A 19469-nucleotide genomic window follows, 5' to 3' on the forward strand; every position below is an offset into this window, starting at 1 on the left:
TGCATCACCAAGGTACCTATGACCACCTGAAATCGTGTTGTCTCTTTGCTTCTTCATTTCTGCCTCTCGTTTCATTTAGAAGTTAGTTTCATGAGGGGCCACACTTGCTCTGTCCTGAGCCCTGGGTCACACACAGATACTCATTCTCAATGAGTAAATAAGCTGAAGCACTAGGTACATGCAGCCTGTGTTCAGATGCTGCAAGTCACTGCTGCTTTTGTGAAAACCCAAGAGCATGTAGCATCTCATGTGACTCCTCTTCATCAGTGACCACAGAAAGATTCACTTCTCAAAACTCTCCGGCTGCCTATCTGTCAGGATAAATGAATTATCATCTTCATGATGCATTTGGACCTGATGCTGCTTAAAGTAAGTGGTTAAAAAGGTAGACTTAACATCTCCATGATTTAGTTTTCTTATCTTTGGAAAGGAAACAATGATAGAGCTCAGTCGCTCAGTTGTGTCTGACATTGCCACCACGCGGGCTGTACAATCAGGCTCCCCTGACCATGGGCTTCTCCAGGCAAGGACACTGGAATGTGTAACCATTTCCTTCCCCAGGGGATATTTATGACCCAGGGATCAAACCTGCATCTCCTATATTGCAAATTTATGTCTGAGCCACCTCCTCCTGCAATGTAGGATACTCAGAGGAGCCTGGCAGGCTACAGTCCATTGAGTTGCAAAAAGTTAAACACAAGTGAGTGACTAACACTTCCACTTTCAGTAGAGTAGAGGAGTTTTAAGGATTTAGTAAAATAATGAGCACAACTTCTTCAAGTTTCTAAAATAAGCTAATTTCTCAGTAATATTAGGTAATATCCTCTGGCACATTTTTTGTATTATAGTATCCCCACTCCCTTCCATCCTTGAAATATTAATATTTGGAAGTTCTGATAAGTGAAAAAATTATGAAAACTAATACACTTTGGATATGGAAAAACAGACTGGTTTCAAATTGGGAAAGGAGTACGTCAAGTCTGTTTATTGTTACCCTGCTTATTTAACTCATATGCAGAGAACATCATGCAAAATTCTGGGTGGGGTGAAGTACCAGCTGGAATCAAGATTGCCTGGAGAAATATCCATAACCTCAGATATGCAGATGACACCACCCTTATAGCAGAAAGTTAAGGGGAACTAAAGAGTCTCTTGATGAAAGTGAAAGAAGAAAGTGAAAAAGCCGCCTCAAAACTCAACATTCAAGAACGAAGATCACAGCATCTGCTCCCATCATTTCATGGCAAATAGATGGGGAAACAATGGAAACAGTGAGAGACTTTATTTTAGGGGCTCCAAAATCACTGCAGATGGTGACTGCAGTTGTGCAATTAAAAGGCACTTGCTGCTTGGAAGAAAAGCTATGGCCAACCTAGACAACATATTAAAAAGCAGAGACATTGCTTTGCCAACAAAGGTCTGTATAGTCAAAGCCATGCTTTTTCCAGTATTCATGTATGGATGTGAGAGTTGGGACCATAAAGAAAGCTGAGTGCTGAAGAATTCATGCTTTTGAACTGTGGTGTTGGAGAAGACTGTTCAGAGTCCCTTGGACTGCAAGGATATCAAACAAGTTAATCCTAAAGGAAATGAACCCTGAATATTCATTGGAAGGACTGATGCTGAAGCTAAAGCTCCGATACTTTGACATCCTGATGTGAAGAGCTGGCTCATTTGAAAAGACCCTGATGCTGGGAAAGATTAAGGGCAGGAGGAGAAGGGGACAACAGAGGACGAGATGGTTGGATGATATCACCGACGCAATGGATATGAGTTTGGGCAAGCTCTGGGAGTTGGTAATGGACAGGGAAGCCTGGTGTGCTGCAGTTCATGGGGTGTCAGACACAACTGAGTGACTGAACTGAACTGAATATGCCTGGCTGTAAGCCTTTGGGGAGATGTAGTGCGTAAATGCTTCAGGGTGCCATGGATAAAAGGCACTGTTTTGCCCTCTGGGAATCCGGGAAGCAAACAGACTCTACTGAATACACAATTTTCACTATAACTATGTTTGTTAACATCCTCTACTTCCCTAATCATGACTTCTGCATTGGTACAGCTCTGTTTTCAGAATTTTTAGTAAAGATACTGAAGTTTTTCTTGATGATCCATTATGCTTCTTATAGCTCAGGACTGATATTAAACCATAGGATGGTATTTTATTCTACGCGATACAGATGTGACTGATACAAGACGTACTCTGTGCCGCGCCTCTCAGCACTTCTGTGTTGAAGGCAATGGGCACAGATGGGATGTTCTCTGTTGATACTGCGGCAGAGAAGGAGCCAGTTCCAACTTCATGTTGGAAAATCTTTCTTTGCCTTCTTGCTTTTCCTTGCTTTTACTATACTTAAGAGCTTGCCTCAGAGGACCCTGCCCCTCTGCTTGACTATAAACTAAAGTGTCTTTCTTCAGCTCATAGAGAGATAATTTGTCCCTGCCTACCTGTGAATAGAAGATTAACACACCCCACCCACAAAGGCCTCCAAGTGCTGACCATTTCTTTGGAGGTGTTTTGTAAGATTGAAGACCCTTTCACTTTGCTTCCCAACTGCCTCTCCTTCTCCATTCTGCCTTTTGACTTTAGTTCCTCCTTGCTTCTTTCTCTCTGGCTCTACAAAAGAGGGCCACCCAAGATGGCCAGGTCATGGTGGAGAGTTCTGGCAAAACACTAGAGAAGGAAATGGCAAACCACTTCAGCATTCATGCCTGGAGAACCTCATGAACAATATGAAAAAGTTAAAAGGGATGATACTGAAAGATGAACTCCCCAGGTCGGTAGATACCCAATATGCTACTGGAGAAGAGCAGAGAAATAGCTCCAGAAGCAATGAAAAGGCTGAGCCAAGGTGCAAGTAACTCCCAGTTGTGGATGTGTCTGGTGGTGAAAGTAAATTCTGATGATGTAAAAAACAATATTGCATAGGAACCTGGAATGTTAGGTCCGTGAATCAAGATAAATTGGAAGTGGTCAAACAGGAGATGGGAAGAGTGAAGATCAGCATTTTAGGAAATCAGTGAACCAAAATGGATGTGAAGACACTTATATCTACTCCTGTGGGCAAGAATCCCTAGAAGAAGTGGAGTGTCCTCATAATCAACAAAAGAATCCTAAATGCAAAAAGGACAGAATGTCTCTGTTTGTTTCCAAGGCAACCATTCATTATCACAGTAATCCAAGTCTCTGCCCCAAGCACTGATGACAAAGATGCTGAAGTTGAATGGTTTTATGAAGACCTGTAAGACCTAGGGACTTCCCAGGTGGCTCAGATGGTAAAGCGTCTATCTACAATGCGGGAGACCCGGGTTCGATCCCTGGGTCAGGAAGATCCTCTGGAGAAGCAAATAGCAACCCGATCCAGTACTCCTGCCTAGAAAATCCCATGAATGGAGGAGTGTGGTAGGCTATAGACCATGGGATCCCAAAGAGTCAGACACGACTTCAATTTCACTTTCACTTTCGTAAGACCTTCTAGAACTAACAGCAAAATAAGATGTCGTTTTCATCAGAGGGGCCTGGAATGCAAAAGTAGGAAGTCAAGAGACACATGAAATAACAGGCAAGTTTGGCCTTGGGGTACAAAATGAGGCAGGACAAAAGCTAGCAGAGTTTTGCCAAGAGAATGCATGGTCATAGCAAATACCTTCTTCCAACAACATAAGATATGACTCTACACAAGGACATCACCAGCTGGTCAATACCAAAATCTGATTAATTATATTCTTTGCAGCTGAAGTTGGAAAAGCTCTATACAGTCAGAAAAAACAAGATCAGGTGCCAACTGTGGCTCAGATTATGAACTACTTATTGTAAAATTCAGACTTAAATTGAAGAGAGTAGGGAAAACCACTGGGCCACTCAGGTATCACCTCCCCCCCCCCCCTTATGATTATACATTTCAAATCCTAAAAGATGATGCTATTAAAGTGCTGCACTCAATATGGCAGCAAATTTGGAAAACTCAGTAGTGGCCACAGGACTGGAAAAGGTCAGTTTTCATTCCAGTCTCAATGAAGGGCAATGGCAAAGTCTCTTGGACTTCAAGGCGATCAAACCAATCAATCCTAAATTAAATTAACCCTGAATATTCATTGGAAGGACTGATGCTGAAGCTGACTCACTGGAAAAGACCCTGATGCTGGGAAAGAGAGAAGTCAGGAGGAGAAGGGGGAAATAGAGGACAAGACAGTTGGATGGCATCACCGACTCAATGGACATGATTTTGAGCAAGCTCAGCTAGAATGTGAAGAAGAGGGAAGCCTGGAGTGCTGCAGTCCATGGGGACATAAAGAATCAGACATAACTAAGCTGCTAAACAACTACAAAAGAACCTGGCATCCAGACCCCGACAAGATGGTGATTTTGAGGTGCTGGCCTGCCATGTTGTCTGTCAGTCAGCTCCTTGAATGCAGTCCCTTTCTTGTCTTAACCCTTCGCCTCTCAGATTCATTGGCCTGCTTTGTGGCAAACAGAGCTGGCTTGGACTCAGTGAAAACAGGCATACGCTGGAGGTGACCTGGGCTCCCTGGTCACCCCATCCTGCAAATCCAAGACTTGATGTAAGACTCTGAAGGTCCATCCTTGTTGAACCCAGGCATACACTTCCTGAATTCCACAAGGGCAATGATATTCCAAATCTTGAATGGGAAGGAAATGTTATGGCATGTGTTTGAAAAAATTTCATTGACTCCTGCTCTGAATCCCCGAAAGGAGTGGCAAGAACCTTAGAACAATGAGTGACAGACAACTTCTCTATATGGAGAAACTGACTCTGTCTTAACAGACCAGGACAGAGATGGGATGTCCTTTGGCAGGGAGGGCTATCTGCGGGGGAAACTGAGGTATGCTTTGCAAGGAGAGATGGAGGGAGTTACTGGAAACTGAAAATACACGCTGACACAGAAAACGGAAAATGATCTAATTATTGTCTATATAGCACTTTTTTTATTTTCCCTATATCAGGTCAGCTTACACAACCTGGGCCAGATCGCAGCGGAAGGTAGGGAGATGACTCAGTAGCTGGAGGAAAACCTGAAGAGTGCTGCTGACTGGGGTTGGGACAGGACTGCGTGTCCAGGACCATGTGAGGAAAATGGGGAAGGGCTTCGAGGCAGAGCTCCACCGGGGTCTCCATTCTGGCCCCCAGACACGGCCAGGCCGGCCTGGGGCGGCCCAGGGAGACCACTGCCGACGTCACCCCGAGGAGGCGGCCGGGTCTCCCAGGGGCCCCACCCTTCCCGGGCAGGGGGCCGGGGCTCTGGGAGGTGGGGGCGGGGCAGTGCCTCAGGGTCCGAGTTGCACACCTGAGCTCCACCTTGAAAATTCCACACCTGAAGGGACTTATTAAAAGCCTGCGTCACTGGAGATTGTACATAATTGTAGCTCATTTACTTTAATCCTACATCAAGATAAACTTGTTTTACATATACATTAAAAAATACATATGTATATATACATTTGCTTCTGGAAACTCTTCATTCAAAGGTGAGAGTGGTTTTTTTTTTTTCTTTCAAATTTGTGCTGATCATAATTTGAATTTTCTCTTTATTTTTCATTCATTTAATTATCTATATGTACATGCCAAACATTTTGTCTATGAACTATATAATAGTTGAGAATTTTAATCACACTGTATCTGTACAGGACTCTGCAAGTCAGGCAAATGTCACAGTAAAGCAAGTATTTAAATAGGTCATGTTTTCCTGGTGTTATATGGGAGAATGTTAAAACTGGCGATTTTAATCCAGGCCAAGGACAAAGCAAATGACATATGAAAGTTATAAACTTACATGCTTTGCCTGGTGACTCAGATGGTAAAGAATCTGCCTCCAATGCCTGAGATGGAGGTTCGATTCCTGGGTTGGGAAGATCCCCTGGAGAAGGGAATGGCTACTCACTCCAGTATTCTTGCCAGGGAAATCCCATGGACAGAGGGGCCTGGCAGGCTACAGTCTGTGGGGTCACAATGAGTGGGACACAGCTGAGCGATGAACACTTTCACTTTCAAGGACAAGCATGTAAGATATGAATGTAGCTACCAAAGTTATGGTCTAGATATTTTAAAATCTGTATTATTCCACACATACATTTTGTATGTAAGACTCCTCACAATACCCAGCAGCACCAGATATTGAAACAATTCAGAATCCTAAATGCTCAAAGTGGATTTTATAAACATGAAATATTTAGTGTACTTGTTAGGATTTAAGTAAGAGTACTTATCATGTTAGAATTTAGAAGGGATTCTGTGAGATGATATAATTGGTTCACACCTCCAGTAAAGTGAGTAAAGCAAAATGCTCCTATTATACACAGAAAAGTTCAAAGTCACTCCTTTGCTTTTAAGGAAACCACAAAACAGTGAAGCAGGTGCTAGATATGTCTGCTGTTAATGAAAATAATTGCATTCTCCACTGTGAGCACTTTGAAAGAAAGGTGTGATTTCTTCTGCTTCTGCTAGCTGGCAGGTTTATTCAGTTCCAAGTACAGCTGCCCAGCATCTGTCCATCCAGAGATGACCAGAGGGTAACTAGGTGTGGCTTCCTCCACACGCCCTCACCCTCAGGGGGCCAGCTCCTGGTGTGTCAAAGCATCACTTAGAGGACTGTGAAGATAGCAGAACATAGTATCCAGACCTCTGGAATATTCTCTTTTTAATCTGCATACTGGTGGGAACAATTGGGTAACAGGCATCATCAAAAATAAAAAGCAGCTTAATGAAAGCAACAAAATATGGGGAAAGTCAACTGCTTGAAAAGTATTACCCACAACCAAGCTTAATAGCAACAAATGTACCTTTTGTGTTACATACAACAAATGTTGCTAAGAGAACAATATTCTGTTTATAATGAAACATTTTTGTCTACCGTATTTGACCATTTTTAAAACCTAAATAGCATGTAGATTTGTGAGACTGGTGGCTTGGAAATAACTATACCTATTTAAAAACAATAATTATGGCACTCTTTTCTCTGCCTCATTGGTGATATAAAACAATGCATGCCTGTCCATTGCCATAGCTACTTATTGAGTATCAAATGGCCATCATGATATCCTATCCACCATGCAAGAGACTAGAAATTCAAAGAGGTAAGAGAGACTTGCTTGCAAAAGATAAAAACTTATTCATCCAAATCAAGATTCTCAAGATGTACCATGATATTTTGTACCATTAAGAGATAAGCAAACAAAATTTCAAAACTCTTAAAAATAAGATAAAGTGTAATTTTAGCTCTGAGTTAGTCATGAACTGGTCAAATCTATTTCTGTTTGGGGATTTTTTCCCCCTCTATTTTTGGGAATTTGACCATTTCTTCTGTTTTCAGTTGCAATGCTTGGAGTATGAAGGTTAGCTTTTTCAATTTAAGATAGTGGAAAAAAGAAGAAAAAAACCAGAGCCTCTTCTGCTCGGCTTGTGAACACTTTTCCGTTTGTCTTCTAATAGGGTGACATAAAAGTCTTTGGAAGGCCACCTCAGTTTTTACTAAATCAGGATCTGAGTACATGAAAAACACAAGGCCATATATTAAGACAAAAATATACATCTGGGTTATGTCCAGGTGGCAAGCATTACAGAAAGTTTAACTTTTCCTTTATTTTACAAATGTCTAAAATTCTTCAGATATCACTTCCCTATCCTCTTTCAGCGTCACGAGGCCCCTGGTCATCAGGTGCAGAGATATCACCGCGCTGGGTCGCCGCTGAGTTTCCCGCTCTTCCTTCCGTGGGGGAATCTCCACGAGAGCAGACCTGCGCTCACTGTTCATAACTCTTCTCAACTATCTATAGGACTGTGAACTCAAAGATTTGCTGGGTGAATAGATGCTGTTTGGCTGCTTGTATAACTACTGTTGTGTTTAAATAAGAAGAGCGCTGAAAAGGAGAACGGGTGTAGAGGGAGATGTGTTTAAATGAAAAGTGTGAGTGGGTGAAGCACAGCCAAGGACAAAGGAAAGCTGAGCAGTTCCGAGGTCTGTAAATTTAACCGGGAGCAGAAGTAACCGGGGAACCACAGAGCCTCGAGAAAATCCGCATTTCTGTCTCACTTTATCACAAAGTGTGCATGTGCTCTCTCTCTCACACACACCATTTACAGAAAACAGAAGAACAAATATCAAGCCTTCTCCACCTTTCTGTCCCTAGGACCAAGAGTCAAAAGTTTGTTCTGTAAAATCTTATGTAAAAACCTGAGTGAACTTTGCGGCCAACTCAATACAATTATTACTGCTCACACGAAGCCTTGTCTACATCTCCACAGGCATTCTTCACCTCTTCACTATAGTCTGCACACTACTAATGCTGTCTCCATCATGTGTGTGTGAATGTATTATACACACGTGTGCGCACGTGTGTGTGTGTGTGTAATTCAGGGTTGGCTTAAAAATGCAACCAAATCAAAAGCTCACACCTTGTTTTCTATTTTCTTTTGAGTGCCAAGAAGAGAGATAAAAATAAGTAAACTTGGCTTAAGAAATCGAGTCAGAGCTGAGCAAAAAGAAGAGAGCGCAGGTGTGCCTGTGACAGAGAAGACAGGATGTTGAGAAGGAGACAGTCACTGGAACCCAACTCAGTTCATGAACAGAGTTGCAAATACTAAACACTGATGATCGGGAGGATGCTGACGACCAAAGAGCTGGTTCAGAGAGGGGATGTACTGGAGAGTCGACAAGGACCAAGTAATGGATCCTGACAGAAGATGGATGATGATGACCTAGAAGAATCCAAGGGAGCCTCACCGAATGGGCGGTGAAGGGAAGCTGGCAGGGAACCGGCTTTCCCCGCAGAGGTCAGTGACCTGTGAGAAAGGTGAGGGGGCGGTTAAATAGACCCCACGGCAGCATCTGTGAGGGAAACACAGGGTGTGATGAGGGGTGACATTCGACCCTGGCTCTGGGCTCTGGCTCTCCACTCATCTGTGGCTCCCTCAGTGGGGAAAGAAAACCCACTGAACCACATCTATTAAAATTCCACTTCAAAACCTCTTAAAGTGCCGTGAATGCAGACGAATGCCTGTTCTGTGTCTGTGTGGATTTGTTACTTCAAATTATGTACAAAACCCACTGAATAATAATAAAAGAAGTGAACACTCCTTCCTCCCAAAGGGTACTGATAAACAGCTGTATTTTCTTAAAAGCAGTGAACATAAAGCAAATTTTCTTATCTGTCTTAAGATGTTGAGTTATTCATTAAGGTGCAATATCGGTGTATAAATTGCTGTGACTAGTTACCCATCCCTTAAATATATCTCAAAGCCACTTTCTTCTCTCCAAGTCTGATGTTGTTCATCGTTCTGATTTAGGTCCCTACGCTCAGTTGCTCATCCGTGTCCGACTCTTTGCAACCCCATGGACTATAGCCCTCCAGGTTCCTCTGCCCATGGAATTTTCCAGGCAAGAATACTGGAGTGGGTTGCTATTTCCTGCTCCAGGGGACCTTCCCGAACCAGGGATCAGGTCCATGACTCTTGCATCTCCTGCACTGGCAGCGACTTCTTCATAAGCAGCACCTGAAGCCCCATGTAAGCCCCTATTGTCTCATAACTGAGATGCAGCCCTGAGGTCTCCCACTTCCAGTCTTGAGACCTTCAGATCTGTGAAGGTGACCGTGCGCAGAATGACCTCTAAGACACAGTGGCAGTATGATGTCCTTCCCCGGGACACCCGGCACTGACGCCTGCCCTGAAGGTCCCATTTATGGTTTGTTGAGCTTAGTCATTAGTAATAATGGAAAGAGGAGGAGGAGGAGAAGGAGGCGGAACCGAGAGGAGGCGGAGGAGGGAGGTGTTTGTGTAGTATCTGGAGAACTATACTCGGGTGCTTTACACTGACTTCATACTCTTCACAACCTTCAGAAGCGGGAGCTGTTAACACTGGAAGGAAACACTGGGGCTCAAAGCTGTTAGACATTAAGCATCTGTTTTTTCGTATCACACACCTAGTCTGCGATATTTTGTTATAGCAGCCTGGACGAACCACATAACACAAAGTTCAGTGGATGAACCCCATAAGACAAAGTTCAAACGCCTTAAATCACTTCAATCCTGAGTTTAACACCAACAAAAACACTACTTTCTGAAGAGCTCAAATTAAAATTAGGTACTGAAATTTTGCCAGCCAAATGTATTTGAGAGAAACACATGCACAATATCCATTTATCAAAGGATTCTAAGGAAAGCTGTCTTCCATGTTTAATCCTTTCAATGAAAACTGCAGTGATAAATGTTTGAGAGCATTTGCTAAACGTTCCCATAATCTGTGGTTCACTAACCACAGATCACTTTCTTAAGAGTTTGATCACAGGCATCCTCATGAGTTTTATCTGGAAAATATGGATAGCTGAAGGTATCTATAATGAAACATATTAATAAATATCACATTACTGTGTTAATTTTTACTGAATTTCTACTAGGCTAGTTCAGCAAGAACAATACAATTGAGTGTTTAGAAACCCACTTCTCTACTAAATTGAATCTTCTTGAGGAACTAAAATTTAAAATGTCTTTTAAACTTTCTGCCCACATAGCATGTTCTCCTAATATACGCATATTAATATAATATACATATTAACACATGTAATTGTTCAAATATGCATTATATATAATATGTACCTTAACTTAATATGCATTTTGATAATTATATATATAAACAAACACACATAAGTGAATGGATTTAACTTGGCATTCCCCAATCTTATAAATTACAACATTTACTAAGAGACACAAAGAACTTCCCACAGTGACTACTCTGTATGAGCTGTTTTATGTTAACACTTGGTATAAACTGACACATGGAACATGGTTATATAATTGTCAAAGCAGGTCTAAGACCAGGAAAGAGTGTAAGTCATCATGAGAGGGCTAATCTTTCAACAAAAGAGGAGTTTATTAACTCATCTCTCATTGACTCATCAATTTGGAAATCGATTTTAGATTTCTATTCTACCCTATTTCTTAAAATTTACAAAGCATGTCAAACAACACATCGAGGTGTACCAACCCTTCTTGTCTAGAATGCTGTTAGTATTCTAGCAAGAGCTGTTGTCTGGAAATCTTGACATAACTGTTCTTTACTCTTATGCTCAAAATGTAATATACCTTCATCACCACGAACTTAATCGGGAAACCCCCTTATTTGGAATGTCTCCCAAGGAATCAAATTAGGCCTAATTATGCTTAATGGCAATGTCTGCTGCTTAATTTGGATGGTAATTCTGCTTAATTGAGATGCCTTCAGGTGTCTAAGTGGTGCTCTTGTTTGAGGATCCGTGTGAGCCTATCCATGCGGAGGAAGCTTTGCTTGTTCTCTGAGCATGTCACCAAAATAAATGGAGGAAGGCAAAGAAATTTCTGGAGCAGTGTAACACAAAATTCCTGAAATTTAACTTGTTAATTGTTATGTGTTCAGAATCAACAAAATATATACGAAGTCTTTACAAAAGCCTATGTAAGTGTGCCCAAACATGAGAGAAAAGTGAACTTGTATAATGAGAGAAATCCATAAACCCAAACTGCATAAATTCATTATTTCATTTGTCATTTTGCAGCTTGGCCAGGTTTTAAAGTCGACTTCAAAACATCAAGGGACAGATTTCATGAGTTTTAACTAATGTTAGCCCACTGGTGTCCAGTGGAACAGGCAGATAATGGGTTGTGGAACATTTCAAAAGCAAAAGAAGAACCTGGTGATAATGAAAACTCTTCCCTCAAGCTTCTGCTTGTCTGTGTGTGGTAGACATGACTTGTCACCACCAACCACCGGCCCCTTCTCTGACTTCCAGACGGCTCTCTCCTCCAGCTGCTCAGCATCCTGAGTGTGGACATCTAGCTCAGGTCGTCTTAAGGGGAGCACCTAGGAGTTTCAAGACAATTCCTGCCACTTCTCAGGAAGACACACAATGTTTCCTCCTTGAGCATTGAACATGATGGTATGGTAGCATCTTGTGACCTGAAGGGTATGTGATCACTGCTCAGAAAGCAGAGCAGAGCAGAAAGGCCCACACCAGAGCCCTCAGCTTCTTAACTAAACCTAGAATCTCCCTGGCTCTGACCTTTCATTGCGTGAAACAACATTTCCCTAAAAATGTTTGGCTTTTAGTCAGCTCTTCTATTACGTACAGCCAAGAGCATCCTATCACCGCACTGAATAACCTACTGTTTCATTTCCTTGTGGTTCTCATCAAAGTGATAATGGGACAGGTAGCTGCAAAAGAAATGCCTCTTCTTCCAGGAGGAAGAAAGCTGGCGAAGAGGCTATCAGAGCTGTGCAGAGAGCACACGTTTCTATCCTGCAATAGGAGTGAACAGCTCTGAAATCTCACCTTCCTGGGTCTCAGCTTCCTTGCTGTCGAGTGAAGGGTTTAGACAACAGTAACTCTAAGCCGCTTTTGTCTGCATAGAGATTTCGGTCATTCTAGTATACAGAGTGTGGACTGAGAATGTCGCCTGCCACGTCAGTAAACAAAGGACGCTGTGGCCATCAAGCCACCAGCCTCTGCCCCATGGGGGCACTCAGGGTGGAGGAAAGCAGGACACTGGCCCTGGAAGGTTAAGATGCAGATCCAAGCAGGAATTCCATTGAGTCCAGGCTCTGCATCTTCCCAAGTATAGAAAAGAGCTAAAATTCACTAAATTCTAATGTCTGCTTTTCTTCCATTAACAGTACTCTTTTGATGTTTGACCACCTATTTTTCCCCAAAACTGCTATATGTCCTGACTCCTCCCTGACCTGCCCTGAACAGCTGCCTGCAGTCATCTGAGAGCCCGTCTCATGGGCCTACATCCTGCGTGCGTGCATGCGTGCTTAGTCACTCAGTCGTCTCCTCAGTCAGAGAAGCCTGACTCCCAGGCTCCTCGGTCCATGGGGTTCTCCAGGCAAGAATACTGGACTGGGCTGCCATTCCGTCCCCCAGGGGATCTTCCTGCCTCAGGGATCGAATCCACGTCTCCTGCATCTCTCGCATTGTAGGCAGTTCCCTTACCACTGAGCCTCCAGGGAAGCCCCTGTGTCCTCTGTATGCCCTCCAAACGATACTAATCCTCAGCTTTCAGGTTGTGCCTTTTATCAGTTGACAACAGAAAAGAAATAGAGACACAGATATACAGGGGTATCTTTCATATAGAAAAATATTTATGATTATCCATATGTAATCTGGATGTAAATGAATTTTAAACTATTGGGAGGGAGTTAACCAAATTCCCTGAAGATTTCATCTGGAGCTGCTGCTTTCCTGCTGAAATGCCAGGGCATCATCCATACAAGAGTCTAGCATTTCAGAACTTGACGTGGATACTTCTGCTTGCAAGATCACCATCACTCATGTCAGTGGAGCCCAGTGTACCCTCCGATGGCCCTGAGGGTGACGCCACCAGCGGGACTTGCTTCGGCTCTCTCTGGCCTCTCTGCACGATGTCACACTCATCCCAGGTTTCGGCAGCTAAGGACGCACCTGGGAATCCCGAGCTGACCTTTATGAGGGACACGCATTTGGAGATACAGCAAGCCCCTCACTCTCACTGCACCCAGAGCCAAACCCATTCTCTCTTCCCATAAAGGGCTGGTTTCTGAGGCCCTTTCCCTGTTTCCAGGTAGAGAGAGCTTAGAATCTAAGTGTTCCAACCTGGGATGATTAGGAGAATAAAGAAGAGTGTTATCATCAGTAGTTACGTGAGGACAGCGGATGTTCACTGGGACTCTCCCGGGAGGCTGGACCTTGTGCCCATTCTGGTCAGGGTTTCACCACCCACCCCAAAGCCATTCTGGATTCCTTCTCCTCTCCCCTTGCAGCAGGTGCTGCCAGGGGAAGCCGTGTGTATAGAGTGTTAAGAGAATCAAAACCATCTGCCCACGGATCCTCCTCTTTCACCCCCTGCATTCCACCCGGAGGTCATCGACTGATTACTGACTGCTACTGCCATGAAAAGTTCTCATCACAAGAAAAGATATTTTAACTATACAAGATGATACATGTTAACTGAACACTGTGGTAACCAGTTTTCAATATAAATACATATCAAATCATTATGTTGCACACCTTACACTAAACAGGTTGTATGTCAATTGTTATATGATGATCGAACTGGAAATAAAACCATAACACAGATGTAACCTTCAGAAGCAGCAGGAGGTAAGCAGACTGAGAATATTTCATAACTGCATCCTAGATAGGCTTTCCCATACAGGAGGATAGACAGACGCACCATGCAGCAGCAGTTTCAATTCAAACAAGACACGAGGGTGCATGCCACTCACCAGAGTGTTCACGGTAAACAGTTGCCCAGGTAGAGAGCTCAGTTTGTCAGATGTTTACAGAGGAAAGCTGAGAGTCTTACCTTGTCAGGATCCGTCGTAGTGATGACCCACACACAGTGAGCATTGTCTTCGTACTGAACCGGGTAATTAGGAGAGGTGATGACGCCACTGGGCCCACGCAGATTCGATCCACATGTTCTTGCTAGAAATACACAGAGATGACGTTATTTTCTACAGGATTTCATCTGCATGGTAAAGACACAAAGTGCACGTGGAACTTCAAGTTAGCTCTCGCACGACTGTGATAAAGAACTGTTTGTGAAATCAAATTGGCAAGTAGATTTTGCTCAGCCTTCAGAACCTTTGCTTGGTACTTGCAACACTTACCTGGAACTCTTTATTATATTTCCCAAAGCATTACCCTTCACAGAATGAGCTGACAACAGCACCTTGAAGTGAAGTTGCTCAGTCATGTCCAACTCTGTGACCCCATGGACTGTAGCCCACTGGCCTCCTCTGTCCATGGGATTTTTCCAGGCAAGAATACTGGAGTGGGTTGCTGTTTCCTTCTCCAGAGGATCTTCCCTATCCAGGGATCGAACTCAGGTCTCCTACATTGCAGGCAGACTCTTTACCGTCTGAGCCACCAGGGAATCCTGACAACAGCACCTTGGACAATGTCAAATCAAATTAATGCATTTCAGGCCCCATTCTGACTCCTACAGAGAGGGTCTGGTAAGGCGTCTGGTTGCACACAGCGCAATAAGAATTCAGGAGACCAGAATTAACATCTCAACTATGCCCTACAGGATATGACCTTGAATAAGTAATCCAAGCCCCCACAACCTCAACCTTTCTATTGTTTAAATGTACTTGTTTATTTTTAGCTGCACTGGGTCTTTGTTGCTGTCAGTGGGCTCTCTCTAGTCGGGGCGAGTGGAAGCTACTCTCTGGCTGTGGTGTGTGGGCTTCTCATTGCCACGGCTTCCCTTGTCGGGGCTCCCGGCTCCAGAGCACCAGCTCAGGAGTGGTGGTGCTCAGGCTTAGTTGCTCCAAAGCATGTGGAATCATTCCAGACCAGGGATCAAACCCCTAGTCCCCTGCATTGGCAGGCAGAGTCTCAACCACTGGACCACCAGGGAAGCCCCTCATTCTTTCTATTTTAAATGAGAACGATGCAAGAGATGATATTTAAAGTTCCTCTCAAGTTTTAGATTTTATTCTATAACAAATTATATCACAATGCAAATTACAACTTAAAATACAGTTGAAAGTATGAAGAAGGAAAATAGAAATGATGACTCTAAAAGGAAAAAGAAAACACCTTAAAATTGAAAGAGCACATACATGGCATGACCCAATAAAAACAACTAAGTTTTGAATACAAAAATATTTCAATTGATCTTCTCTTTAAGAAAGGAGATTTTTTTTAAATGAATACACAAGTTTTGGAAATCAAATGTCATCCTAAACTCCATTCTTAACATTAATAATTTGAACTGCATTTGAGAAAAGAGGGGAGGAAACTAACTTCATAAATAAGCACTGATGTAAGAGAAGCTCAGGGTCATTTCCCTAAGATGTCATATAACATAAACTGACTAAACTGCCATCCACTGAGGAGCAGAGTTCGTCATCACCCGTCCTTCCCTCCCTCCTTCCTTCCCTCCTTCTTGCCAGCTGAGCATCGGTACAGGTCAGGTGCTGTTCTAGGAGACTAAGCTACAGGACCAAACAGAACTGGCTTCTGGCTCCCAAGGGCCATCTTGTAGAGGAGGAGGCTGAAGAAACCCTTTAATCAGGCAGTGCCTAACTATTCCCTTTTCTATTTATATTGATATAGCAATAATGTTGATTATGCCTATTTCTAAAAATACTCCTTTTTTGTCATTATTAACCTACAAATCCCTCATTCCTAAAAGACTGTCCACCCCTTGATCTTAGGAAAGCATCCTTCCTTCACTGTACATTTTCAGCACCATATCTAATGTCGATAGTTGTGGACATAAAAAAATGTGAGAAAATGACTTTAGACAACCTTTTTGTTACTTGATACTAGCTAAGAATTAACCTACTAGACACAGATTAATGAAAACATGAAAGCTATCTTTCAAAATATTGACACTTGCTTTCAAATGAACAACACCTTTTCATCAGTACTGGAGAAGGAAATGGCAGCCCACTCCTGGATAATCCCATGGACGGGGGAACCTGGTGGGCTGCTGTCCATGGGGTCGCACAGAGTTGGACACGGCTGAAGTGACTTAGCATGCATGCATGCAGTTCATCGATACGGATAGGAGGTGATTTGGTTTCCAAAGCCCAGTGGGTGTGTCCTGGATCCAAAGTCCTCCAGTAAAGCAGTGACCACAAGCACACACACCTGCACTGTACCGTTTCACTCTCCAAGGAGTCTACTTTCAGGAGTGTGTTCTTGAGAGGATCATGAACTTTGGATCCACAATTTTCTTAAAGTACTCTACTATTACCAGTTGGAGAAGGAAACGGCAACCCACTCCAGTGTTCTTGCCTGGGGAATCCCATGCTCAGAGGAGCCTGGTGGGCCACAGTCCGTGATGAGGTAGAAAAGAGTCGGACACGACTGAGCGACTAAACAGCGACAACTATATTGCTGGTATTAATTAGCAAAACGTTAGAAAAATAGTTAACAATAAAATCTGACTCAACATACCTTTGTGTTACACATTCCTACTTTGTGAAATTTCATACTGAAGAGCTGACAAACACAATGTAGTGCAATGAAAGAAATATCTGTTGGCTAATTTTGAACTAATATTATCTAAGTGCTATTCTAAGCATTTCAAACTTGAAGACAGACAAACTCATCTGAAGAATGTGTACTGTGGGGAACTAATGTGCTACATTCCCGCTGACAATTTGTACTCCTCCAGTCATTAGCCCCAGATGCCACTCTGCTGGAAAGTTCACCAAATCTGACAGCCCGTCAATGGCCATGGGTCCCAGTTGTCTGCTTTGAAGCCTGACCTCTAACTTGACTTATGAAATTCATCTTCATGAAATTCATCTTACCCACTGCTTGGGGAGACAGGATTATCAGTGATTATATTTTTAGAGAGATAACAATTAGTAAAATATTCATGGGAAACCAGCACATTTTCTATACTTTCCTGCATAGATGGTATTGTGTTTCATACAGAGAGAGTTGTGAATCCAGTCCATTCAGATGTTTTTCTCACCAAAAGTTGTCAAATTAATATGCATTTTTTTCTTTTTCTTAGAACTGTCCATATTTTTGCAGTACTCTTTTCTAATAAATTAACTTTTGAATTTTTTTTTCTACTCATTCTTTTAATCAAGCCATCAAAATAATCAGCTGAAATGAAATACGTGAGAATATTCATGGCAGGGATTTTGTTTTGTTTTGTTCCCCTCGCTATGTGTAATCTCAACAATTAGAGCAATTCCTGATATTTAATAGTTACCCCCACAGATGCTTGTTGCCTTAGTTTTGGAGTAGACTGATAGCCTAAGTATTTAGTTCTAGTCCTCTTTCTTGGGGAATTGTTGAAACTTTTAGCTAGTACCTCAGTACTAGCCCCTTTGATTTTTTAAGTTGTCCACATTCTAATTATCTGCCTCTTCATCGTGTGATAATCCTATCACCATCACACCAATTACAATACATTAGGTACTATGTTCTTGTATCAAGGCTTTGCTACTAGTCACAACCACCAGATTTGCTACCGATGACAACTTGAAGTTCAACTGCCCATGTGTAGAGTCTCTATCAGATAATAACAACGTGTCTTGAGTTACCATGATCTCTACGTGCCATTCTCCAAGTCTGCACAGAGGCTGAAGTGCAGACTGGACCTTCCCTTCCACATCTCCTGTAGACGCCCTGTCTGGGGTTTCTCTCTATCCTCTGGTTCTGTGGCAGAAAGGCTCAGACTAAGCTGTGATCTCCCTGAGCTGCCGAGAGGGGGGAGGAGAGCGAACGCCACTCCTGCCCTGCCACTCCCCTCTTCTTCCTCCTCCATCAGCGTCCAGCACCGTAAGGCTAATTATCTTCCACTGCCTTCACTGTCTGTCATGTTTATCAAACAGCCAGTCTTTCAGAAGGGTAAGAAGAGCCAGAGAAGACACAGACCAGCCGTAGAGATGAGAGATGAACCGGGACTAGAGCTGCATTGCAGCGTATCCATGAGTGAACATCAGCAGGCCAGAGTTTTAAGCAAATCTTAAAAGTGCTTAATAAATGTTCTTTGATAATAACCATGATCTAATCAATGTACAGTTAATGTTACTTATGTGACAGTGTTCTAAATTTGTAAGCTCTGGGAAGGATTGTGGAGGGAGTTTCTGCCACCGGCCCGAGGGTCACAGTTAGGATGGTGAGGGCCTCCAGAGGGTCACTTTCAGTTAGGATGGTAAGGGCGTCCAGGCCCTGTGTAGTCCCTTCTGCAGAGGGCGGGCGGATGGGCTCAGTTTATCTACCAGCCACATCCATGCTGCTTCGCAAGCTGCAGTTTGTCTGCTATAATGAGTATGCACTGGACTGATGATCTGAAGGCTGTATGGTTTGACTCTGAAGCTCTGCCCCCTGCCTGTCTCTCCCCACTCCTGGCCTCTGCTGGCTCCTTGCTCCTCCCCAGAAGGGCTGCGCAGCTGCTCAGACACTAGAAGCCTTAGCGACCTGCTCTGACTGTGATGAGCGATCTCACTGTGTCCTTGGAGACCAGGACCTACTTCCCAAACAGTTGCTTCTGTGCTAAACACATATTCAATTAGTCAACAAAGTATTTAATTAAGCAAATAATTAGGTAATTACAATATGCTAGTGTCAAGCAAGTCTTTACAGCAAGGTATAAATACATTCCCATAATGGAAATGTATACACACATTTACACGTTTTAGACTTGAGTACACACTCACCACTTTCTGCTCCTGCAAAGGCATTCCCCTGGGTCAGAATCTTTTTGGAAATATAACACCTAACGTAAAGTAATTTGCACAAAATCTTAAAAATGCTTAATAGATGTTCTTTGATAATAACCATGATCTAACTAATGTACAGTTAATATTACTTATGTGACAGGGTTCTAAATTTGTAAACTCAAATTTTACTTATATCTTCTGTGTTTTTAAAATTAAACTAGAATTTACAAAATGATCACTGGAAATATATAAAGAAGGAAAGTGGAAAGGGAAAAAATAAACTTGCCAGTTTTGAATGCCAA

The 19469-nt window shown here is 42.8% G+C and overlaps 1 protein-coding gene across 1 annotated transcript in view; it reads right to left on the reverse strand.

The window, feature by feature from the left end:
* Positions 1-19469, reverse strand: part of CSMD1 (CUB and Sushi multiple domains 1) — a 1628138-nt gene that overhangs the window by 509335 nt on the left and 1099334 nt on the right. Inside the window, exon 10 of the mRNA XM_061134533.1 lies at positions 14328-14449. Within this exon, the coding sequence (XP_060990516.1) occupies positions 14328-14449 (122 nt within the window). The remainder of the gene's footprint in view (positions 1-14327; positions 14450-19469) is intronic.

The sequence above is a fragment of the Dama dama genome, chromosome 32, assembly GCF_033118175.1.
Source record: "Dama dama isolate Ldn47 chromosome 32, ASM3311817v1, whole genome shotgun sequence".
In the NCBI taxonomy this organism is placed as follows: domain Eukaryota; kingdom Metazoa; phylum Chordata; class Mammalia; order Artiodactyla; family Cervidae; genus Dama; species Dama dama.